General features: G+C 45.7%; 2 protein-coding genes across 2 annotated transcripts in view; both read left to right on the forward strand.

Annotated features, from left to right (window-relative positions):
• LOC141104999 (uncharacterized) overlaps window positions 1-1,318 on the forward strand; it is a 43,347-nt gene extending 42,029 nt beyond the window's left edge. The window contains exon 3 of the mRNA XM_073594806.1: window positions 100-1,318. Coding sequence (XP_073450907.1) covers window positions 100-976 — 877 coding nt within the window. The 3' untranslated portion in view covers window positions 977-1,318. The remainder of the gene's footprint in view (window positions 1-99) is intronic.
• A 4,741-nt stretch (window positions 1,319-6,059) lies between these two features.
• On the forward strand, window positions 6,060-24,640 carry LOC141106833 (uncharacterized). Its single transcript, XM_073597762.1, has 7 exons — window positions 6,060-6,172; window positions 23,164-23,292; window positions 23,422-23,589; window positions 23,678-23,801; window positions 23,918-24,015; window positions 24,105-24,317; window positions 24,440-24,640. The coding sequence occupies exons 1-7, from the start codon at window positions 6,086-6,088 to the stop codon at window positions 24,638-24,640; spliced, it is 1,020 nt and encodes a 339-aa protein (XP_073453863.1). The 5' UTR covers window positions 6,060-6,085.
• Window positions 24,641-24,911: the final 271 nt, after the last annotated feature.

Raw genomic sequence — 24,911 nt, forward strand, 5'->3', positions numbered from 1 at the left:
ACCTCAGACTGTGCGGGACGGTGCCGGACCATCGTATTCCTCTTATCCTGAGGAACCTCAGACTGTGAGGGACAGTGCCGTCCTTCCAACAGATAAGAGGTTTTCATGTACTGAGTGCGGGAAATGTTTTTCACAGAAGTCCACTCTTTACACACATCAGAGATCTCACACGGGAGAGAAGCCGTATTCCTGTACTGAGTGTGGGAAATGTTTTCAAGTGAAGTCCACTCTTTACCGTCATCAAAGATCTCACACGGGAGAGAAGCCGTATTCCTGTACTAAGTGTGGGAAATGGTTTCAATCGAAGTCCACTCTTTACCGTCATCAAAGATCTCACACGGGTGAGAAGCCGTATTCCTGTACTGAGTGTGGGAAATGTTTTTTACTGAAGTGCATGCTTTACAGCCATCAGAGATCTCACACAGGGGAGAAGCCATATTCCTGTCCTGAGTGTGGGAAATGTTTTTCACAGAAGTCCAGTCTTAACTTGCATCAGAGATCTCACACGGGGGAGAAGCCGTATTCCTGCCCTGAGTGCGGGAAATTTTTTTCACTGAAGTCTAGTCTTAACTCACATCAGAGATCTCACATGGGTGTGAAGCCATATTCCTGCCCTGAGTGTGGAAAATGTTTTCAAGAGAAGTCCACTCTTTACCGTCATCAGAGGTCTCACACGGGGGAGAAGCCATATTTCTGTCCAGAGTGCGGGAAATGTTTTACAGAGAAGTCCAATTTTTCCATACATCAGAGATCTCATACGGGGGTGAAGCCGTATTCTTGTCCTGAGTGCGGGAAATGTTTTTCAATGAAGTCCAATCTTACCACACATCAGAGATCTCACACGGGGGAAAAGCCGCATTTCTGTCTTGTGTGCGGGAAACGTTTTTCACATAAGTGCAGTCTTTACAAACATGAGAAACTGCACATGGGGAGAAGCCACTCCCCTGTCCTGAGTGAGGGAATTGTTCCTCACTGAAGTCCTGACTTCCTGTACATCAGGGGTCCCACACAACCCTCGAGGTGTATTAGTGAGTGCGGGAAATGTCTTGTATATGAATGTTGCTGGACATGTGGGGAAGAAGCACACCCTGATATACACCTCAGATATATTCCATGGCTGATCTTCATCATGGAAGAAACAGTTGATAAGGAGATCAGAGATCACCAAAGACATGGATGAAGTGTTGTACCTTGTTGGCCATTGATAGCAGGAGAAAAATAAAAATGGAGTCATTACCTCTCATTGGCTGAGTACATTTTGTGGTGTAAACTCTTACAAGAGGTCTGTTTTCTCAAGTCGTCTTCCAGGACGAAACACGTTAACCCCACCTCTTAAAAGGTGGTCCTCTAGGCCTTTTAAAATAAAAAGGAGAGTCATTACCTCTCATTGGCTGAGTACATTTTGTGGTGTAAACTCTTACAAGAGGTCTGTTTTCTCAAGTCGTCTTCCAGGACAAAACACGTTAACCCCAACTCTTAAAAGGTGGTCCTCTAGGCCTTTTAAAATAAAAATGGAGTCATTACCTCTCATTGGCTGAGTACATTTTGTGGTGGAAGATTTCACAAACACTTACAGGACTGTTTTTTAAAACTCCTTGAAGAAATATGATGCACATTCGCCCAACTGTGATGAATTTTGCCATATTTTATTTATTATGATGATTTCCTATGATCATTGGCTCCATCTTGTGGCCATAATGCGGTGTTGCACTAGTTTTACTGATGAAGGTCTTTCAGGAAAAAATACTGCATTATAAACACTAGATGGAGCTGAGGATCATAGGAAATCACTGTGTTCATTATAAAATGGACAGAATTTTTCACGGCTGGGCAAATGTTTGTCACAATCCTCAACTAATATTCTTTAAAAATAGACCCCTTAGTTTCCTCCATCAGACGTGATTTCATACAAATAACTGAGATCATACACTTATGAGTACAGAAGACATCGAAGAACGTGAGGTAATGAAGCCAACAATATTATACCAACCATTGATTTTGAAAGGGCAATTCTACATTTGGTCATTAGATGGCGCTAAGTATGGGGATTAGGGCCAACTAGTGGCCAAATGTGGTATTTTCCATTTTAAATCAACGGAAAACATATGAAAAGCTCAGCAAATAGCCAAATAACATTCATATTTTTACCCCGATCCTGGTGAAGTGGCAAGCACCGGCAGTACACAGCTTTCGAGAGCCGTTCACATCAGTTAATGGAAAATTATTTGAAGAGAGAAGCATGAAAATGGTTCTCATAAGATAACAGAACAAACGATTTTCGGTACATCAGTACAGTATATGTCCGTAAACAATCGAGTGACCAAGACTCAGATGCTCGGAAACGAAGGATTACTATACAATAAACTACAATAGATTACATCATTGTGGGAAGTTGTATTCTGTCTTAAGGCCCGTACACACGATCTGACTTTTTGACAACAAACATGCAAATTACCTGTTTTAAGGCAACATCCGACCGCGTGTACGCTCCATCGGACAAACTTTTCCGGTTTTCATCGGACAAATGTTGGCTGTGCGAACAGACAAACTTGGCGGCAACAAAAGTCCTAGGTCGCTTCGTCCGATCGTGTGTACACACAAATCCATCGGACTTTAGTCCAAAGTACAAACACGCATGCTCAGAACCAATGCAAAAGATCAGACAACAATACAGAAGTTGACCAAAGGGTGGCGGTAAAGAGCTGAAAAACCACGTGATTTGGTGAAAGTTGGCTGAGAAAAGTCCTGCCGTGTGTATGCATACCAAGTTCACGGCCAACGCCCTTTTGGACAGAAATCCTCGGAAAAGTTTGTTTGAAGTCCAATCGTGTGTATGAGGCTTTAGGACAATTTCCATAACTCTGGTAACCTATTCACTTTCGCTATTTACCACAAAAAGCTAAAAAAAAAACCTCAGTAAATACCGCAAAAACAGGAGTGAAAGTCAATTCACAAAAGGAAAAAAAAAAAGGATGCTGTAAATAAGTAATGTTCACCGCATGTGATATTTAAGGAATCGGGGACTGCCGCTTCCTTAACAACCGATGGGTCGTTAGCTGTGGCTGACAGCTGAATGTAAAAAAAAGAATTGCCGGCAATGAAAAATTAAGAAAAAAAAAAAAACCCTTCGGTTCTGGTTTGAATTTCGAGGGGAACCACCACACCAATTTTTTTTTTTTTAAATGGCGTGGGTTCCCCCCCCAAAATCCATACCAGACTTTTATCCAAGCATGCAATACAGGAAAGGGGAGGACGAGCGTGCCCCACCCTTCACCTGAACCATACCAGGCCACATCACTTCAACATGTAGGGGGCTTCGGGGCAGGGGGGGGCCTCTACCCCTCCCGAAGCACATTGTTGTTGCTGGGAACAAGGTTCTTACCAACAACCCTGGCCAGTGGTTGTGGGGGTCTGTGAGCGGGGAGCTTAACGGAGTCTGGAAACCCCAGATCCTGACCCCCCCCCCCATGTGAATGAGTATGGGGTACATGGTACGCCTACTTATTCACCAAAAAAAATGTGTAGTTTAATCACAGAAGGCAGTTTTTGACAAGTCCTTTTTTTAAAAAATAAAAAAAAGCATCTTGTCCCTTTGTTGATGGGGACAAGGGCCTCTTCCCCACAACCCTGGCCTGTGGCTGTGGGGGGCATATTGAAATCTGTAAGCCCAAGATCTATGGGAATGAGTGTGGGGTACATGGTACTCCTACTTATTCACCAAAAAAAGTGTAGTGTAAACACAGGAGACAGTTTTCGACAAGTCCTTTATTAATAAAGCAAAAATAAAAAAGTCCCCCTGGTGTAGATCCATCGTCAATTACGATGCCCGCTGCATACTCAAACTTGGTAAGATACCGCTTTGTGAAAGGAGCCCTATGACCCTAGCCCAGAAGGAAGCCTTTCTTGTCATTGTTTCAACCTGAAGAAGTGTATCCGAGTTGGTGGCCCTTCACCTTTTCTTATTCTTCTTAAGGACTTTTTGATTGCTTTACATCCCACTCCAAAGTTGGTGTCCTACAACCCACTTTCTGAGTCACAGCTTTATTCAGGGTGTCATTTACATTGTCCGAATGTAATGTGGCATTGATCAGTGCCTGCCACTTAACAACGTTAAGGGCCAGCTGGTGGCCCCTGCAATATTCAAAGGATCCTTGGCAACTTGACTTGGGTCACATCTTTCTTATAGGCATCAGTTACATTGACCCGCGGCTCTATGTGTTATCAGCACTTCAGGATTTTTTTTTTTTTTAACCAATACACAAGGTTCCTTCTATGACCCCAGCACAGAAGGGGTAAAAAATGTGCAGCGCTAAAAAGCAACTGGTATCAAAAATAATTAACTAGTGAAGATGATAATAAATTCAGAAAATACAGCGACATATACTCAATGAAAGTTAATGTCCATAAGTGAAAATGAGGGACCACAGAGAGGTCCTAATAAGCCCCGAAATGTGATCCAAGTGAAAATTAAGTGGCAATCAATGTAATCGTTTAACAGGCATCAGAAATTATTGTGCATGACATAGACAGTCCACCACCAGAACCACCAGTCTCTTACCGGAAAGATTGAACTCATACAGGTGTACACCTGACGAGCCAATCAAGCTTTAAAAGGTAACCAGGAAGGCACAGTTTCATTGCATGGATGTAACCTCCAAGTGGACGTTCAAGGTGATGTGTTCAGCAGGTTAAAACACAGAGGCAGGTCAGCCCAACCATGAGGGTGAAGAGAACCCCATGCTGGTTCCACAGATACCGTCCTGTTCTGAAGCCCTTAATTTTATCATTGGAGAATGTAAGTGTAATTCTTATGTTTGTTTACAATAAATATCTTTACGGAATTATGCTACATGCCGCTATATGCCCCCTTCTTTTCCTCTTCACCCTCATGGTTGACCTGACCTGCCTCTGGGTTTTAACCTGCTGAACGCATCACCTTGAACGTCCACTTGGAAGTTACATCCATGCAATGAAACTGTGCCTTCCTGGTTACCTTTTAAAGCTTGATTGGCACGTCAGGTGTACACCTGTATGAGTCCAATCTTTCCGGTAAGAGACTGGTGGTTCTGGTGGTGGACTGTCTATGCCATGCACAATAATTTCTGATGCCTGTTCAACGATTACAGTGATTGCCACTTAATTTTCACTTGGATCACATTTCGGGACTTATTAGGACCTCTCTGTGGTCCCTCATTTTCACTTATGGACAATAACTTTCATTGAATATATGTCACTGTATTTTCTGATTTTATTATCATCTTCACTAGTTAATTATTTTTGATACCAGTTGTTTTTTAGCGCTGCACATTTTTTACCCCTTTGTGGTTTAACCTTTACACTGCTGTGCTGGCTGCTCATTTATGCTCTGACAGCGCGGTATATTTGTTTTCATACCCCAGCACAGAAGGCAACCTTCCTTGTTACTGTTGTCTCAACCTGAGAAGGTATCTGAGTTGGTGGCCAATCACCTTTTCTTATTCTTCTCAAGAACATGATTGATTTACAGCCCATCCTCCTTCCTTCCAAAGACTGTGTCCACCTTTCACCTTCCTGAGGATACAATGTTACCTTCCATTTGTTTGCCTTCTTCTCACTGTAATGAAGTTGCTCTAAAAAGGAAGGTCAGTACAACTGACGGCAGATTTCCATAGAGATGCACATTAAAGTATTATTTTGAAATGCTATATTAGAGAGGTGATGCGTGGAGAAAAAAATTCTGGCTGTCGGGTGGAAAGATGTGACATTTGTTGAGTTCTAAACATTCCCTGAATGATAATACATTGCGCACCTTCTCCCGCTGAATAACAGATGTTACCTATTCTGGCCATCGTACTTTGTGGTTAGAACTCACTCTAAAATGTAATTGCCAATTAAAAATGTCCATATCAATATCAAATATTTACATGTATGCCCCCCTTGGTGGGAGTAGAGATGGCCCCATCTATAAGTACATACACACACAGCACAAGGCCGTGTTCACACTACAAGATGTTTGCTGGTGGGGGTGCCGTTCCTCTGAGGTCCACAAGGTGGTGATCTTCTCACTTCTTCCCAGACAGGAAGTCTCTATGGAAGACAGGAAGTGATGTCAGGTATAAATAGGAAGTTCCGGGTGAGAAGTGAGTTGGGAGGAAGTAGGAAGGAGACATCGATGGAAGTTACAGCAGAGGAGGTAATAAGATCTTATTTTCTATTTACACCCAGTAACCCCCCGTCATGTTCGTCCTCTTCCTCCATAGTCACTGTGATGTCTTTTATCTCCAGCAGATGATGATACCACATATATAATGTGGAAACCTAGATTAACCCCTTCAGGGTCAGAACATTTCCCCACTTACGGGGTAGGAACACTCCCTTCATTTTGGAGATAAATTCTAGTAATATGTTCCTCTAAACAAACAGCACTGACAATAAATAGACAAGACAATGACCATCCTGACCATACATGGCCTACAAAGGACAATTATTACACCACACAGGCAGCCTGTTATAGTGAGGAAAATACTGAGGGAAGTAGAGGAGCTAACCCTCTGTACTGTATTCTCCTACCCCTCTTTACTGTGCCCTCCTACATCCCCTGTACTGTGCCCTCCTAACCCTCTACTGTGCCCTCCTAATCCCCTGTACTGTGCCCTCCTAACCCTCTACTGTGCCCTCCTAATCCCCTGTACTGTGCCCTCCTAACCCTCTACTGTGCCCTCCTAATCCCCTGTACTGTGCCCTCCTAACCCTCTTACTGTGCCCTCCTAACCCGCTTACTGTGCCCTCCTACACCCCCTGTACTGTGCCCTCCTAACCCCTTACTGTGCCCTCCTACACTCCTTACTGTTCCCTCCTAGCCCCCTGTACTGTGCCCTGCTAACCCCCTCTACTGTGTACTTGAAAAAAGTACCGGTACTCTTAAAAAAATGCTATCGGTGCATCCCTATGGGCAATCATTACACTATGCAACCAACACAATGATGGAGTGCAGGGGTCAGGAGTAAGGATGACCTCTGGCGTGTTCGCAAGCTGCACGTGCCGAGCCCGCCAGGAAGTCGGCGCTGCGCTAATCACAGGCAGTGAGACATTTCCTGATCTCTCATCAAAAGGAAGACCTAGTATCGGAGTACCTCAGTAAGCAGGGTGACTCTGCAGGTACTCAGTAACAATATGTGCCAGCGTCCCCAAGAATCAGACTATAGATAGAAAAAACTTTTAAATATGGGACTTTGAGGGCACAATAGTATTCAACTACAAACTATATATTTAGTAGAGATATTTTATTAGAAAAATATAAAAAACATTAAACACACATAAATTGTTTAAAAACACTACAAATTCAATGTAGATACTAATGATAATGCACCGTATGGGTCCTATCCTGCCAATTTGTATAACATAGAAAAGGCTATAGACAAATACATGTGATGCTTAAACCAAGTACGGGAGAAATACTTCCCCTGAAAATCAAACAGTAGGCAAGCATATAGCTATAGCAGAGAAAATACAGCAGGTTTGGTGATCCACGGTGGGGTATTCTCTAGTTGCTCTACATGTTTCGCGTTTCGCAGAACGCTTCCTCAGGAGCTAGAGACTCTAAGATTCAAACAGATAAAAACAAAAAAGAAAAGAAAATCAAAAAAACATGAGTGTACCAAACACGGTATATATATGGATATCAATATTGAGAATATAATCACTACCAGATAAGATGGCCCGAGGGACTGACCCTATAAAAGATTATGGTCTCCAACCAGCGCACGGTAAGCCCAAAGGTTGGAGCCAACAAAAACAGGGAAAGCGGCTAGTACAGTTTGCATTAAAAAGTAAAAAAAATATATAGATAATGATAAAAATTAAAGAGTAAAGGTGTAAACACTTACTAATTGGATATGGTAAGATTGCCCAAATCAGCCAGTGGTAACCATATATAACTGACCACAATTTGATCATAAATGTAGAAAGTTTAAATCAGATTGTAAACAGCAATCGGTCATAACCTGGAACCTCTCCAAAAACTGTAGCGTCAAATGTCCATATGAAGGAGAGCACAGGCTTAAACGTTGTAGTGCTAATATATAAAAGAAAAAGGGAAGGGAGGATAAACAAACAAATGATCATTACTGTCAGTCAAAGAGACAGACAAAGGTGGACTGCAGGCATACAAATGCCTTGCTCAAGGTTGAAAGACGCTAATCCAATAAGACTAACCTTACCCTAAGGAAGATGAGGGGGAGCAACAGGTTATGCCGTCCGGTCTGTGTGTATTTCCTGATCTCTGCAGCCGCACATCGGGAAATGTCTCACTGCTTGTGATTAGCGCTGTGCAGTGCCGACTTCCTGGCGGGCTCGGCACGTGCAGCTTGCGAACACGCCAGAGCTCATCCGTAGTCAGGAGTATGAACCATAGAGCCCCATACATTGCTGGTCAGGAGGAAGAAAACATTCCCCAGCCTGTCATGAAGAATATGTTCGACCATTGGTGCCAGAAGGAGGAAAATACTGAGGGGTCTGAAGAAAGTAGGGGAGCTGAGGAACATCTCAGGGGGTACTGAGGCTAGAGGACTTTGCGGCCCCTGAGGGGGTAGTGGAGTTGAATGGCTCTGGGCCCTTTATAGGGTTGGCAGGCAGCAGGGCTCTGAGGGAAGAGGAGGCTGTAGGGTCAGGGGGACTCTAAGTGGGGAATAGGGCTCTTGGTCTATGATGGTCCTACCACCTACACTTACTTTTCAGACCACCTTACAAAACTCCCGCCAGGAAATGAAAGCAACCTTCACCTTCTCACCATCTCACTGGTCAAATGAAAAATTTTCAAGATACCAAGAATGAAGAAGGGCAGTCCTTCACCCCTTGGTGTGCACTCGGATGGTCAGGGGTCAGTGCTATGCATACAGGGAGACAGTCCAATACCTTCCCATGACACAGGGTCTGGCAGTGCCCGGTGCTGGAATTCAGAGCCCCAGGAACCCACCACCACCCTGTACAATGTCCTGGATACTACAATATACTTGGCAACCAAGAGAACAAACCCTTCCCCCTGCTGTCCTCCTCCTACCCACACTGGGCTGTCATTGGATGGAATAGAACAGATCCTCCCCCACAGCTCTCTACTCCACCAGAAGCATCCTCATGTTATCCAATCCCTTCTCTTACTGCAGAGAGTGACATCACTCCTGTCAGTCAGCAGGCTGCCGGAGATTGGAGTCTTGCAGCCGGAGTTCAGGCAATTATCCTGATTAACCGGCAACTCTGGGCCAAAAGTCTAGCAGGTTAGAATGCACAAAAACTCTGGATGGCTGCATGCTGTAAAATTTCAATTTGGAATTTTTGTGCATCCTAGTCTTCAAGTAACGAGCTGGTCATTGCACCTGCGGTTACGAGGATAACTTGAGAGACCATATAGCAGACCCACCTAGAGCTGAGTCCATTTGTGTAGGAAGTACCCCTTCCTGGACATCATGATGACCCTCCAGTGACCTCACAGCATTGCCTCAGAGCAAATGGAAGGATCAAATTTAGCAGTCCTTGTCTGCAGATCTAATACTAATCAAATCCAGTTCAGAAACCAAACAAACCCAACAGAGAAAAGCGAATTTCTGATCCGACAGGCCAAGAGTAGGGATGGGCGAATGATTCAGCCCAGGGATTAGTTCAGGCCGAACATTAGCTGTCCGCCCATTCGATGAACACCCAAATTATGGGGCGTTTTGTTAATTTGTTAATGCATTACTGCAAGTTACTGTGTTACTGCAAGTTTAACACCATATATTTCAGTGCGTTGGTGTACCTTTAATGCAGTATATTTCAGTGCGTTACTACAAGTTTAACACCGTATATTTCAGTGCGTTACGTGCCCTTTAACACAGTATATTTCAGTGCGTTACTGCAAGTTTAACACCGTATATTTCAGTGTGTTGGTGTACCTTTAATGCAGTACATTTCTGTGCGTTACTGCACGTTTGATGCAGTATATTGCAGTGCCTCAGTGCAGTTTTACTGCAGTATATTATAGTGTATCAGTGGAGTGTGTCTGTGAAGTGAGAACTTAAGTTAAAGTGCACCAAAAACCACTTTCCATTAACTAAAATGCGTCCACATACACATTTCCACATCTTTAGTATATTATTTTAATAAGCCCCCCATCATGTCTGGGAGGACAACAAGGAGAGGCAGACATTCCCATGGCACTTTGAGGGGTGCAGCAGCGTAGGTGTCCACAGGAAAAGGTCGACCTCAGTCCTCAGGCAGGGCTTCATTTCCTCTGTTTAGTCATGTTGCCCATGCTATCCAGTCACAGCATGCAGAGGAGGTGGTGGTGGACTGGCTTATTAAACCTTCCTCATCCTCCGTCACCCAAGCAGAGACTTGTGCGCAGTCCACTGCAGCTGCCAGAGTGGCTAAACTTGCCTCCCTGTCCGCAGCTACTCCTGCCATAGCGCCAGGATCAGGCATGGAGGAGTCAGCTGAGTTATTTGAACACAGCATAAGCCACTTGCACCTTGATGCACAGACATTACTTGATTCAGATGTTGGTTCTGAGGTTGAGGAAGTCAGGAACATGAGTCTACAGAGAGGGGAGAGCACTGGGACACAAATTGGCAGTCATGTTCCCCCAGCTGCAGATAGAGTAGAGGAGGAAAGTGAGGGTGAGGCACAACCCCAACGAGGCAGCCATCATGGAAGAGTAGAGAACAGCCATCCTATTCCATCACATTGTGGAGCTGTTATCTCCCGGCCCACTTCCCGCAGCTCAGCTGTCTGGGCCTTTTTTAGTACATGTGCAGCCGATCGCACTGTTGCAATTTGCAAACTTTGTCTCAAGCACATCAAGCGTGGCAAAAATGCCAGCCACTACCATAATGTGGTACCCAAGTACAACATTCTTGACAAGGCATTTAACCTCCCACCACTCAGCCCATTGGCAAGAGCACCTGAAAGCCGCACAAAAGGGGCACAATTCTGTTCCTCCTCCTTACTCACTTCAGTCTGCCCCCGCTATACCTCATGGCCTCTCAGCAGCCTCCACTGATAAAGATGATGGTGTAGCGCAGGGTGTCTCAGGTCCTTGCAGCATATCTGCCAGTAGCACACCATCAGCTGTAGACTATAGCCAGCAAATTTCTCTGCCCCATCTGCTGCAGCGGAAAAAAAAATACAGCCACTGCCACCCTCATGCCCAGCATGTAAATGAAAGCTTGTCAAAGTTGCTGGCTCTACAACTTCTGCCTTTCCATCTAGTGGATTCTGCCCCCTTTTGTGTATTTGCAGAGTGTGCTGTACCACAATGGCAGGTTCCCAGTCACTATTTCTTTTCATGTAAGGCCATTCCAGCTCTGTACCATCACATGGAAGGCAATGTTGTGGCATCGTTGGGCAAGGCAGTCAGCCGCAAATCCCACGTTACTGCTGACACGTAATCCAGCAAGCATGACGATTTATTTTGTTCACAGCACACTGGGTAACTCTGCTTACAACTCGGAAGGATGCAGGACAGGGCTCAGTGCTGTAGCTTGTTGTGCCACCACGTCTCCATTCAGCTAGTGGTGATGATGCAGGATTTGTCATCTCTCCCCCCTCCTCCATGCCCTCCTCTGCTGAATTGTCCTATGAACCACAAGTACCCCCTAAGCATTCAAGGGGCTATTCAAAGAGTCCGGCTAAAAGGTGCCATGTGGTGCTTCAGCTGGTGTGCCTAGGGGACAGGAACCACACCGAAGCAGAGATTCTTGAAGCTCTGCAGGGGCAGGCCCAGAGGTGGTTCATGCCACGCCAGCTGGAGCCAGGAATGGTGGTGTGCGATAATAGCATAAACCTCCTGTCAGCACTTAGACAGGGAAAGTTGACACATGTGCCATGCCTGGCACGTGTCCTCAATTTGGTGTTGCAGCATTTCTTAAATAGGTACCCAGGGTTGGAAGATCTGCTAAAGCCGGCCAGAAGAGTCTGCAGCCATTTCAGGCGGTCATACACAGCCAGTGCTCGGTTGGCTGAAATTCAGTGAGAATTCCACCTGCCTGTAAACCGTCTAATTTGTCACATGCTCACCAGGTGGAACTCGACTTTGGCAATGCTACACATGCAATAATACCTGTTTGAGTACGGCACAATGACAGGCTCAGGCCGGCTCTGCTTTTTTTTTCCCCATGCCAATGGCTGCTCATAAAGGATGCATGCACTGTACTGTCACCATTTGAGGAGGCCACAAGGATGGTGAGCTGTGACAATGCATGCCTCAGTGACACAATCCCTGTTGTGTTCCTGCTGGAGCAGACTATGCATAGCATTTTGGACAGGGCACTCGAGGCAGAGCAACAGGAGGAAGAGGAGGACTTCTTTTCCTCTCAAGGCCCACTTTATGCAGATACCATCGTTCCTACACCACAGAACACACACGAGAAGAGGGAGGAGGAGGATTCTTGCAGTTTGGGGGACACTCTTCTGCACTCTCTGTGGGGACACTTATCCCGTCCCCACAGAGAGTGCAGAAGATTAAATCTCTTGAGGAAACCTAGAAGAGGAGTTTATATAGCACTTTTCCCAATTCTGGTAGGTTACAATGTCGTGGAAAACATAATTTTACTTTCAATATGTTTTTATTTTCAATATGCACAAACATATTAAGTTAATACATTAAACAGATCACCGGGGGGGAAGGCCCCCGGGTGCGGGACAAAAAGTATACAGTCTTGTCTATTAACTGTCCCAACATTATGTGAAGTTGGGAGGGCTGTCCAACTGGCTTACTTGGCCTAGCTGCCCTGAGGAATAACTCGGGTCAGGCCCCTGGAGTATTAGTGTTTCCTCGTCCCCTGGCACCCCTAACAGGATCATACTGTGCCAGGTGAGGAATCCACCCGCCTCTCCCGGTGCATCGCCCAGGCCTTTCTGGACTAGCCCGGTTGGAGGGCTGGATTACCTGGGATTCTTCCAGTTTGAGGTAGACCACCTCAGACTGTGATAACTTAAGAGAAACCTGAGTTGAAATAGAGGAAACAGAAAGAAAGTAAAAAAAGTGGGGGGGAGATAGGAGTCCTCATAAAAGAGGAGGGAGAGAGGGGGGGAGCTGTGTGCCTATTGTGGGTCTGCGGGAAATGCGTGCCTGTTGCTGGGCTGAGGGGTGGTGTGTACCTGGACACCTGGTATGAGGGAGATTCCCACATAATGGGCCCAAGGCTCCCAGATCTTTTGGAATTTCTTTGAAGTGTCTGTCAGGATGCTGGATAGTTTTTCTTGGGTCATAATCCATGATATCTTCCTTTTGACCGCCTGCAAGGAGGGTTTTGGCTGTTTCCAGGCTTTGGCGATTGTGATTTTAGCGCCCAGGAGGATAAAGTGGATTAGCGATTGGGAAGCCTTAGGGAGTCCTGGGACGTGTGCATTGAGGATGGCCACCTCTGGGGATCTGGGGACCTGGCAATCAGTCACCTTGTAGATCATATTGAAGATTTGTCTCCAAAATGAGCGAATCTTGGGGCATTCCCACCATGTGTGGGCCATGGAGCCCAGGAGTTGACATCCTCTGAAGCAAAGAGGGTTTGCTGATAGGGTAAATGGCCGCCAGCCTGGTAGGGGTTAGGTACCATCTGGTTATTTTCTTAATGCTAGCCTCCATGAGGGAGATGTTTTGGATCCTTTTGAAGGATCAGGTAAAAGCCGCTTGCCAGGACTCCAGCTCCCGGCTACATTGAAAATCAGCCTCCCAGGCCGTCATGTAAGAAGTTTTTTCAATAGGGTGAGTGAGGGCGGAGTATATCACCAAAATGCTCCCCCTTTGCTCCATGGCCTGTCCACACCACAATCTGTGTGCTGTGAATTTGGGAGGGAGGGGTTTGTCCCTCCAGATTTTATGTAAAAAATGGGAAATTTGATTGAAGCAGAACCTTTTCCGAGTCCGGGAGCTCCAAGTTTTTGATACAGAAGCTGAGGGTAATTGGACCGCTAGAAGTGAAGTAGTGCCCTATCCGGTATAGCCTCTTATCCAGCCACCACTTGAATGCTGTGATGTCCAATCCATGTGGAAAATCAGGGTTGTGGAAGAGGTGTGCGAGCGGGCGTCCTGCGGAGACCAGAGCTGGGGTGTGCCTGAGCCTGTCCCATAAAGTGCATGAGTGGGATAAAGTGGGTGGGAGAATGGGGGGCCGAGTCTTTGGGTGGCACCATAGGAGGTAATCTAACGTGAAGTTGGGGGTGGCCTGCCTTACGATTGTCACTCAGTCAGGTTTTTCACATCTGGAATAGATAGTGGACAATTGGGCCAGTCTAGCTGCAATTAAATATTTATGTAAGTTTGGGAGGCCTAGTCCTCCTCTGCGTCTATGGAGGAATAGGGTGCTTTGTGGGATGCAAATTCCTGCTTTACACCAGGTATATTTTAGTATTTTACTTTGGAGTGATCGCAGGTGGTCTTTCCTGATTGGTATAGGGAGGGAGCGGAAGAAATAGAGGATTCTCAGGAGTAAGGTCATTTAATTTGAGTTGATCCTTACTAGCCTATCGTGTTTTGACCAGAGTTTAAGGTCTGTCTCCAGTTTCTTGAAGAGTGGGGGATAATTGTGGGTGTAAAGAGTTTCTGTTTTGGCCGTCAATGAGATGCCTAGGTAGCGAACGGAAGTGTCGTTCCATTCAAATTGGAAAGACTGTTTTAGCAAAGAGACTCTCTGGAGAAGCAGGGATACGTTGAGGGCTTGTGATTTGGAGAAGTTGACTCGAAGACCCGAGATTTTGGCAAAGTCTTCCAGTACTTGCCACAGATTGGGGAGTGAGGTGAGGGGGGAGGTCAAGAAAAGGAGGATGTCGTCTGCAAATAATCCGCATTTATGCGTCTGGTCCCCACAGATCACCCCTTTAATATCAGGATTATGTCGGACAGTGATCGCAAGGGTTTCTATGGCTATGGCTAATATGAGTGGGGATAAAGGACATCCTTGTCTGGTGCCTCTTGAGATATCTATTGGTTTGGAGTAGTGCCCCTGGAGATGGATGAGAGCCTTCGGTTGTGAGTATAGCATGTAGGAGTCCCATGAAGCGGTTACCAAAACCCCATCGCTCTAAGAGAGAAAAGATGTAAGACCAGGACACCGTTAGGGATGAGCTTTATGTTCGGTTAGAACATGAGTTCGACTCGAACATTGGCTGTTCGCCCGTTCGCCGAATAGCGAACAATTTGGGGTGTTCGTGGGAAATTCGAAAGCCGCGGAACACCCTTTAAAAGTCTATGGGAGAAATCAAAAGTGCTAATTTTAAAGGTTAATATGCATGGTATTGTCATAAAAAGTGTTTGGGGACCCGGGTCCTGCCCCAGGGGACATGGATCAATGCAAAAAAAGTTTTAAAAACGGACGTTTTTTCGGGAGCAGTGATTTTAATAATGCTTAAAGTGAAACAATAAAAGTGTAATATTCCTTTAAATTTCGTACCTGGGGGATCTATAGTATGCCTGTAAAGTGGCGCATGTTTCCCGTGTTTAGAGCAAAATGATATTTCTAAAGGAAAAAAAGTAATTTAAAACTACTCGCGGCTATTAATGAATTGTCGGATCTCGGCAATACAGATAAAAGTCATTGAAAAAAACGGCATGGGGTCCTTCCACAGTCCATTACCAGTTCCTTTGGGTCTGGTATGAATATTAAGGGGAACCCCGGACCAAAATTTTAAAAAAAAATTGCGTGGGGGTCCCCACAAATTCCATACCAGGCCCTTCAGGTCTGGTATGGATATTTAGGGGAACCCTGCACCAAAATAAAAAAAAAAAAATGGCGTGGGGGTCCCCATCAAAATCCATGCCAGACCAAGGGTGTGGTATGGATTTTAAGGGGAACCACGCACCAAAATTTTTTTTAAAAATGGCGTAGGGGTCCCCCCAAAAATCCATACCAGACCCTTATCCGAGCACGCAACCTGGCAGGCTGCAGGAAAAGAGGGGGGGACGAGAGAGTGCCCCCCCTCCTGAACCTTACCAGGCCACATGACCTCAACATGGGGAGGGTGCTTTGGGGTAGGCCCCCAAAGCACCTTGTCCCCATGTTGATGGGGACAAGGGCCTCATCCCCACAACCCTTGCCCGGTGGTTGTGGGGGTCTGCGGGCGGTGGCTTATCGGAATCTGGAAGCCCCCTTTAACAAGGGGACCCCCAGATCCCGACCTCCCCCCGTGTGAAATGGTAACGGTACAAATGTACCCCTACCATTTCACAAAAAAGTGTCAAAATGGTAAAAATGACATGACACGGCTTGGGGACGAGTCCTTTATTAAAAAATAAAACTGTCCCACGAAGTCTTCTTCTTCTCTTGCTCCGACGGACCAAAAAAAAAAAAAAAGCAGCACCAACCCGCCTCCATGGGAGGCACTCGCCGTATGACGCATCCTGGTGACAGCTCTTTTATAACTGAGGGCGGGGCCTGTGACGTCCCTGGGTGACCCCGCCCCCCTATGACGCACAGAGACATCCCTATGGCTTCCCCGTATCATCAGAGGGAGGCAGGGCCACCCGGTCCACCCCCCTCTGATGCACGGGGACATCCCTATGGCTCCATGTATGAAGCTGTCACCTGCGAGGAGACGGGTCGGTGCGGCTTTTTTTTTCCTTTTTCGGTCCGTCGGAGCAAGAGAAGAAGAAGAAGACTTTGTGGGACAGTTTTATTTTTTAATAAAGGACTTGTCCCCAAGCCGTGTCATGTCATTTTTACCATTTTGACACTTTTTGTGAAATGGTAGGGGTACATTTGTACCCCAATGCCATTTCATACAGGGGGGGCTGGGATCTGGGGGTCCCCCTGTTAAAGGGGGCTTCCAGATTCCCATAAGCCCCCGCCCGCAGACTCCCACAACCACCGGACAATGGTTGTGGGGATGAGGCCCTTGTCCCCATCAACATGGGGACAAGGTGGTTTGGGGGGCTTCCCCAAAGCACCCTTCCCATGTTGAGGGCATGTGGCCTGGTACAGTTCAGGAGGGGGGGCGCTCTCTCGTTTCACCTCTTTTCCTGCGGCCTGCCAGGTTGCGTGCTCAGGTAAGGGTCTGGTATGGATTTTTGGGGGGACCCCCACGCCACTTTTTTTTTTACATTTTGGCACGGGGTTCCCCTTAAAATCCATACCCGACCTGAAGGGCCTGGTATGGAATTTGGGGGGACCTCAAGGCTATTTTTTGTTTACATTTTGGTTTGGGGTTCCCCTTAATATTCATACCAGACCCAAAGGAACTGGTAATGGACTGTGGGGGAATCCCATGCCATTTTTTTCAATGACTTTTATCTGTATTGCCGAGACCCGACAATTCATTATAGCCGCGAGTAGTTTTAAATGACTTTTTTTCATTTAGAAATTTCATTTTGCTGTGGTATTCTGGGCACCAGTCCTCAGGAAGGATGTACTGGAAATGGAGCGAGTAGAAAAGAAGGGCAACAAAGCTAATAAAGGGTCTGGAGGATCTTAGTTATGAGGAAAGGTTGCGAGCACTGAACTTATTCTCTCTGGAGAAGAGACGCATGAGAGGGGATATGATTTCAATTTACAAATACTGTACTGGTGACCCCACAATAGGGATAAAACTTTTTTGCAGAAGAGAGTTTAACAAGACTCGTGGCCACTCATTAAAATTAGAAGAAAAGAGGTTTAACCTTAAACTACGTAGAGGGTTCTTTACTGTAAGAGCGGCAAGGATGTGGAATTCCCTTCCACAGGCGGTGGTCTCAGTGGGGAGCATTGATAGCTTCAAGAAACTATTCGATAAGCACCTGAATGACCACAACATACAGGGATATACAATGCAATACTGACACATAATCACACACATAGGTTGGACTTGATGGACTTGTGTCTTTTTTCAACCTCACCTACTATTGTTCTAAACACAGGAAACATGCGCCACTTTACAGGCGTACTATAGACACCCCCCAGGTACAAAATTTAAGGGAATATTACACTTTAAGCATTATTAAAATCACTGCTCCCGAAAAAACGTCCGTTTTTAAAACTTTTTTTTGCATTGATACATGTCCCCTGGGGCAGGACCCGGGTCCCCAAACACTTTTTATGACAATAACTTGCATATAAGCCTTTAAAATGAGCACTTTTGATTATTCATGTTTGTGTTCCATAGACTTTAACAGTGTTTGCGCGTTCGAATGATTTTTTTGCCTGTTCGCATGTTCTGCTGCGAACCGAAGCTGTTCGGCTCATTCCTAGACACCGTATCAAAGGCCTTCTGCAGGTCTAAGGATAGGAGAAATCCCTGTTGTTTCGACCCCTCCTCCCAGTTGGTTTGTAAGATCGAGGATATGTCTATTGCCCGCCGGATTTGGTCAGGGCCCTGTCTTCCGGGTATGAAACCCACTTGATCTTTATGTATTTATTGACTGATGAAGGACGCCAGCCTGTTTGCTAGTATTTTGGTGAGTATTTTTATTGTTATTTATGAGTGAAATTGGGCGATAATTACTAACGTCTTCATCAATTTTGTCTGGTTTTGGTATGACTGTGATAAATGCCGTTTTGAGGTGGATATCTAGGGGGTCTCCTTTGGTTTTGAAGTTAAGGGTTAGGGTGTCCGCAAAGGATTTGTAATAGGATATGGATAGACCATCAGGTCCCGGGCTGACCCCTTTTTGAGGTCCCTGATGACCCCCAACACCTCCTTCTCTGTGATGGATGATTCCATCCTCTCTTTGTGGGCATCAGTTAGGGAGGGGAAGGGAAGGCCATCCAGGAACCGCAGGATCAAGCCTGAATGGGTAGGCTGTATAGTTTTAAGTAGAATCCCTGGTAAGCTTTGAATATCTTGACTGGGTTGGTCGTGGGGGGTTGACCTGCTACCCTGATCTTGGACATTCTTGGACCCTGATGCGAGGGGATATGTCAGAGTCTTGGATGTGAGGCCGGATTGCAGAGGGGGCGCCCCTTGCGGCTAAGTGCAGCGTAACCCTGGGAGTGAGACAGGGAGTACGGTGCCCAAAGGTGCACGGGTTGCCAGAGCGCTGTTGCTGAGTAGCAAATAGCAGGGAGCTGCTGGGGTGCGCTGGTAAGGTTGAAGGGCAACCGTGCAAGGAGGGATTCCAGGTATGGAGCCGTGGAGCAACCAGGAGCGGAGTCAGAGCCAGGCCAATGGTCATTCAGCACAGGAATCAGTCCAAGGTGAGGTACAGCAGGATAATCAGGAACAGAGAAGGTAGCCAAGCCAGGGGTCAAACACAGGAGGACGATCAAGGTACAGATGCGGAGCCGAAGAATAGTCAGGTCCAAGCCGGGGTCAATGCAGGCGGAACACTGGAGCAGTCAGGCAAGCCGAGTAGTAACAGGAAGCTGGTATCACAACAGGCACAAGAAACACAGGAAGCTGATGATAATCCAGCAACCAGCATGCACCAGCAGCAGGCTTAAATAGGCAGAAGGGCGCCACCTTGAGGAATACTGGCAGAATTATCCATCCTACGGTTATCACCCTGACAGGATAGTTTAGCTGCTAAAAGAGGACCCATTTTGTCTGCCTTGACGTAGAATTTATGTCCGCTCCAGCGGATGGATTTTTCGGCCTTAGCCGTGAGTGCAAGATTGAGATCTAATCTGGCTTTGTCAATTTGAGATATGGGGATCTTTGTTGGGTCTTTTTTTGTGTAGAGCCCTTTGTTCGACATATTCCCTGTCTAGGCGAGATATGTCGCCCCGCCTTTCCTGTTTAACTTGGGTGGAGATCTGAATGAGCCTGCCCCTGATGAAAGCTTTGTGCGCAGCCCAGAGCATTTCTGGGGTGGTTCGTTACGTGTTATTGAGAGTAAAGTACTCTTGTAGGGCTTTTCCGATTTCTGAAACTCTGATGGGGTCAGAAAGCAAAGACTCATTCAGTCTCCATTGTCCTCGTGACCCACCCGAGTCCCCAGAGTGGATTGTTATGACTACAATTGAGTGGTCCGATAATGCTGTCTCCCTGATGTGGACTTTGAGGTCTACTGGGAGGGGGGTGGAGGGGGTTAGGATATGGTCAGTCCTCACATAAATGTTGTGAGGGTGTGAGTAATGGGTGAAGTCCCTCTTGGAGGGGTTGAGTTCCCTCCATGTGTCTGCCAGACCGTGAGCGTGTAATACCTTTGCTATTTTGAGGCTCTCTTTTGTTGGGCGAGTTAGTTGGGACCGAGGGGGTTTAGATTTGTCTAGGCCCTGGTTAAATGCGTTATTGGAGTCGCCCCCAAAGAAGATCCTTCCTTCTAGCCTCGAGGAGAGGGTGCTCAGTAGGGAATTGAAAAATTTGGCTTGTCCCTTATTTGGTGCATAATATGAAACTAGGGCGTACAGGTGGTCCCCCAGCATGCCTTTAACCAGAATGAACCTCCCTTCTGGATCAGCATAGTTAGAGATTTTTACGAATTTGCAGGTTTTGGATATTATGATCACCACCCCCTTGGTTTTGTTGTCTGCACTGGCTAGGAAGAAGTGAGGGAAGTGTGGGTGGAGGAACTTTGGGCTATACTGGGAAGGGAAGTGTGTTTCTTGTAACATAAGAATGTCTAGCTTGAGGGACTTGTAATAGTCTAGTACCTTCCTCCTCTTAATCGGGGAGTTGAGGCCCTGGACATTGTGGGAAGCTATGTGGAGTTTAGCCTCTGGGCCGTCAGCCATGGAGCAAAGGAGGTGGAAAGCTGTGTGAACTGCCCTCACTTACCCTTGTTTGTCTTGAAACCGAGATAGTTTCGGAGAGTTCTCCGCTTTGTTCTGGTGGAGCCTTGGCTCCTATTTCCTGTAAGGTGTGTTGTTGATCTGATAAAAACACTGGTATTAGGCACATTTTTGAAGACAAGGAAGAGGGAGGAAGGATGATCCACTGGCCTACTGAGTCATGAGAATAGACCACTGGCCAGAACTTGCCCAGTATGCAATTGAGCTTCTGTGCTGCCCTGCATCCAGTGTGCTTTTCGAATGGGCATTCAGTGCTGCTGAAGGTTTTGTTACTGATAATAGAATGCATTTGTCCACAGACTCCGTAGACCATCTGACATTTATCAAAAGGAATCAGTCCTAGATTGCCAGCAGCTATGAAGCCCCTGATGCCGATGTCGCTGATTAAGTGTTTTTGGGATGTGGCATCTCTGCAGGACTTCTAGGCTGCCTAGCATCGTGGGTGTTGATTACATCTGGAAGAATGTTTTTAATGTAGGTTTCATGGGCACAATTAATACCCAAAGACTAATTTTTTCCGCAACTGTTCGTCAGGTGCATATCATTTAAATTCTTGACAGCAAGGCCAATTCTTGCTTTCATCAAGAGTACCTCTACAGGGTTACGGGGTGAAGGCGCTACCGAAACCCAAAGACCAATTTTTCCGCACCTGTTACTTCTATCTGAAGTCTGTGGAAGAGATACCAGAATTTATCCAAAAAAATCTCTAATCTTGTTCCCAGTGCACTACATTGTGGCCTCATCATACAGACTGGCTCCCCAAACCATTGCTTAGAAAATAAGAAAGCTTGGAAGGAAAATGTCATTTTTTTGTCTTTATAAATACAATTATTGCTGCAGCAGGTTCTATACATGGTACAGATACGCCACTTTACAGCACTATATTGAAAGGCATTTTTCATTTTTTGCTTTCACTTTAAGCATCTATAAATCACTGCTCATTTAAAAATGACAGATTTTACAAATTTTGTTTTTGTTGATACATGTCCCCCAGGGCAGTACCTGGACCCCCCTAACCATTGTATGCCCAATTATTTGCATATAAGCCTTCAAAATGGGCACTTTTGATTTTTCCAGTTTGGATCCCATAGACTTCAATGGGGTTCATAATTCGGGTCCAAACTTTTGCGATGTTCGAAATTTCTGGTGCGAACTAAACAGGAGGTTGTTCGGCCCACCCCTAGTCCCGGGTCCTCTAAAATGTAACAAACACTAAACCAGGCTCAACAAACCCCAGGTGCCAGGCCGCCATGGCAATAAACAATTGTGTCCTGGTGCCTGGGCTGCCACCCGAATTCTCCACACACCTCATGCGCGCCCTTCGCTATGTATCCCGATTGCCCATCTGCAGGCTCGGGACTGGCATAGAGGGTACCACAGGCTAGAGGGGAGGAAGGAGAGTGGACACACATCCGGTCTCCTTCCCTTCTTGTTGCTGACCTGGAAGTGACATGTATGACGTGACTTCCAGGTCCTCATTGACAGTTTCGCCGACCATCGAGGCGATGTGCATTGCATTACATTCAGTGGAGCTCAGGGGAGACATTGGGGGTCTTTTAGACCCTGGATGTCTCAATAAAGAGAACCTGTCACCAAAAAAAATCATCACTTTTTGTCCCATAATTAAATAGTTTTTAATTGTAAAAAGTTAAAATTACACAAAGCACCTAAAATCCCCCCCCCCCCAAAAAACTGAGGCCCCCCCACCACCACATATACAAACGTAAACACATGCGTCTATGACTGTAAACGCTGATTGTGCTTCAGGCATAACATATAACCGCACACGCCGGAATGAGAGTGATAATTCTAAAGCCAGACCTCCACCGTAATGCTAAACTGATGACCTATAGGAGGCTTTCAAAGCAGATATAAATATATATATAATAAATATCGGGTACTGAAGTTTGTCGCCATTTCACAGGTTTGACATGTTTGGTATCTATTTACTCGGTGCAACCTCATCTTTTATATTTTACCAAAAAATTCAGTAATCTATTACGATTTTGTGCCCTGTAAAAATTAACTTTCAATGTGTTTTTTGAAATTTTGTGTTTCCTAGACCTTTGCGGTTACATTGCGTGACATAAAAAATTTGGAGCAAGCACTATTTTATTCTCTAGGGTGTCTGCTTTAAGAAAATATATCATGTTTTGGGGGAATTTATGGAATCTTGAGGCCTAAAATTCTTTTTTAAACGTGTGCAAAAAACGCAAAAACGGCTCTGCCTGAGAAAGGGTTAAAGGATAAATACACCTTCGGGAACATGTTCCACCCGTAAGATTTGTTAGTTACAAAAAACGGCTCCTAATATTTTTAGCTCCTAGATTAAAAGCAAATTTGTCAAGCCCCGCCCTAAACAGTCTAAATGAAATGTGTTCCCATGGGGGTAGTAGTTCTCCAATGTACAGCAACCCTACTATTACCCCCCCCCCCCCCCCCACACACACACACACACATCCTATTATTGTGTGACCAATACCATCCAAATAATTCTTACTTTCATTTCCCAAAGTTATCCGTCTACAAGGAGACCTGTATAGATCAAATGATGGCACCAATGAGGATTGAGGAGGACCGGAGTCACATGACTGAGAAGATACTAAACCTCACCCTGGAGATCATCTACCTGCTGACTGGTGAGGTGAGGAGGATTCTGGGAGGTCACATTACATCACTCTTGTCTAGTCTGGTCAATAGTCCATGTTCTTATTGTAGACCTTTAGATGATGTCAGATGATTGATATCGGTTTATCTTTCTCCTGATCTATAGGATTATGTTGTAGTGAAGAAATCTAGTGGGGAGCCAATTTCAGGAGGATGGAGCAGGACTCAGAGCCCCAACATGGTGCCTCCCCCTCCTTCTCCCATACCAGAGAGGAACAAAGAGCAGAAGATCCTGGAACTGACCATCATGATGGTCCATCTGCTGACAGGAGAGGTGAGGAGGATTCTGGGAATTCTGGGACGTTATCCAGTAACAGACAAGGGATGTGTCTGGATGGTGACTGTATCATTGTGTGTGTCAGGTTCCTATAAGGTGTCAGGATGTCACTGTCTATTTCTCCATGGAGGAGTGGGAGTATTTAGAAGGACACAAGGATCTCTACAAGGATGTCATGATGGACAATCAGCCGTCCCTCACATCATCGGGTAAGAGGAGACTTTATTGTAAAGGAGAGAGCAGTACGGAGGGTCCACCTAGATCCCCCATCATCTGATAAACACATAGAAACAATGTATTCAGTCAGTGTGTGTGTTTCCTACAGATGGATCCAGTAATGGGAACCCACCAGAGAGATGTCCCTGTCCTCTGTATTCCCGGGATTCCACACAGGAAGATCACACCATCTCTCACCATCATCAGGTAGATGAGGAACAATCACTGATAGTATCATTAGGATCTGTACATTATCTGCATTGTTACAATTGATGTCATTTTTATTATATATTCAGAATGGAAACCTGAGAGATTCTAAAGTTGAGGTTAAAGAAGAGATAAAAGAGGAGGATGATGAGGATGGGGGGATGGAGGAAATACACAAAGATCTATACCAGGACACCATGATAGCATCATCCAGCTACAGAAACCCACCAGAGAGATGTCCCTGTCCTCTGTATTCCTGGGATTCCACACAGGAAGGTCACACCATCCCTCAATGTTACAAGGTTGGTGGGGCGGAGAATCTAGAACACAGACTAATGGGACGATGTGTGGATTTCTTATATGATGTCACAATAATAAAGCTTATATTTTTCTGATGATATTCTCTCTGATTTTCTTGGTTTAGAGTGGAGATCCAATCGATATAGAATTTGAGGTTAAAGCAGAAGAAGAGAGGTATGTGAGGGATGATCAGCAGTCTATGGAGGAGGATGGAATAACGGGGACATTTATAGAGGAGGACACTCCTACAGAGATCAGCACAGGTGGGTCATTAACACTAAATCCATTCCTCCACCCATACTGCTCACTGATTGGTCCAGAGTAGGGCGGGGACTGGGTGATATCAGCCTGTAATCCCCTGGTCACTTTCCTGAGCTGTGTTCCCCGTCCTGTATTCCTGTATTTCTCTCGGATAATCTTCCTTCTCTGTGCTGGCAGTAAAATGTTGATTTTTGGCATAGGCGTTGCTCTGCCTAGGCACCTGGGGATGTGTTTTGGATCTTAGCAAAAGGGGGACCTACTCAATATTAGGTGGGTGGTGATGATTTTATGTCTGATTGGTGTATTGTACGGTACATACTCCTGACCCCTGCACT

Source organism: Aquarana catesbeiana, linkage group LG08 (genome assembly GCF_042186555.1).
Source record: "Aquarana catesbeiana isolate 2022-GZ linkage group LG08, ASM4218655v1, whole genome shotgun sequence".
NCBI lineage: Eukaryota > Metazoa > Chordata > Amphibia > Anura > Ranidae > Aquarana > Aquarana catesbeiana.

Bases quoted from the DNA above. Each gene is read 5' to 3' on its own strand.
- LOC141106833 (XM_073597762.1), top strand. From the start codon at position 6,086: ATGTCAGGTATAAATAGGAAGTTCCGGGTGAGAAGTGAGTTGGGAGGA. The intron at 24,016-24,104 runs GTAGATGAGGAA...TTATATATTCAG, and splicing joins CCATCTCTCACCATCATCAG to AATGGAAACCTGAGAGATTC. The intron at 24,318-24,439 runs GTTGGTGGGGCG...TTCTTGGTTTAG, and splicing joins CCATCCCTCAATGTTACAAG to AGTGGAGATCCAATCGATAT.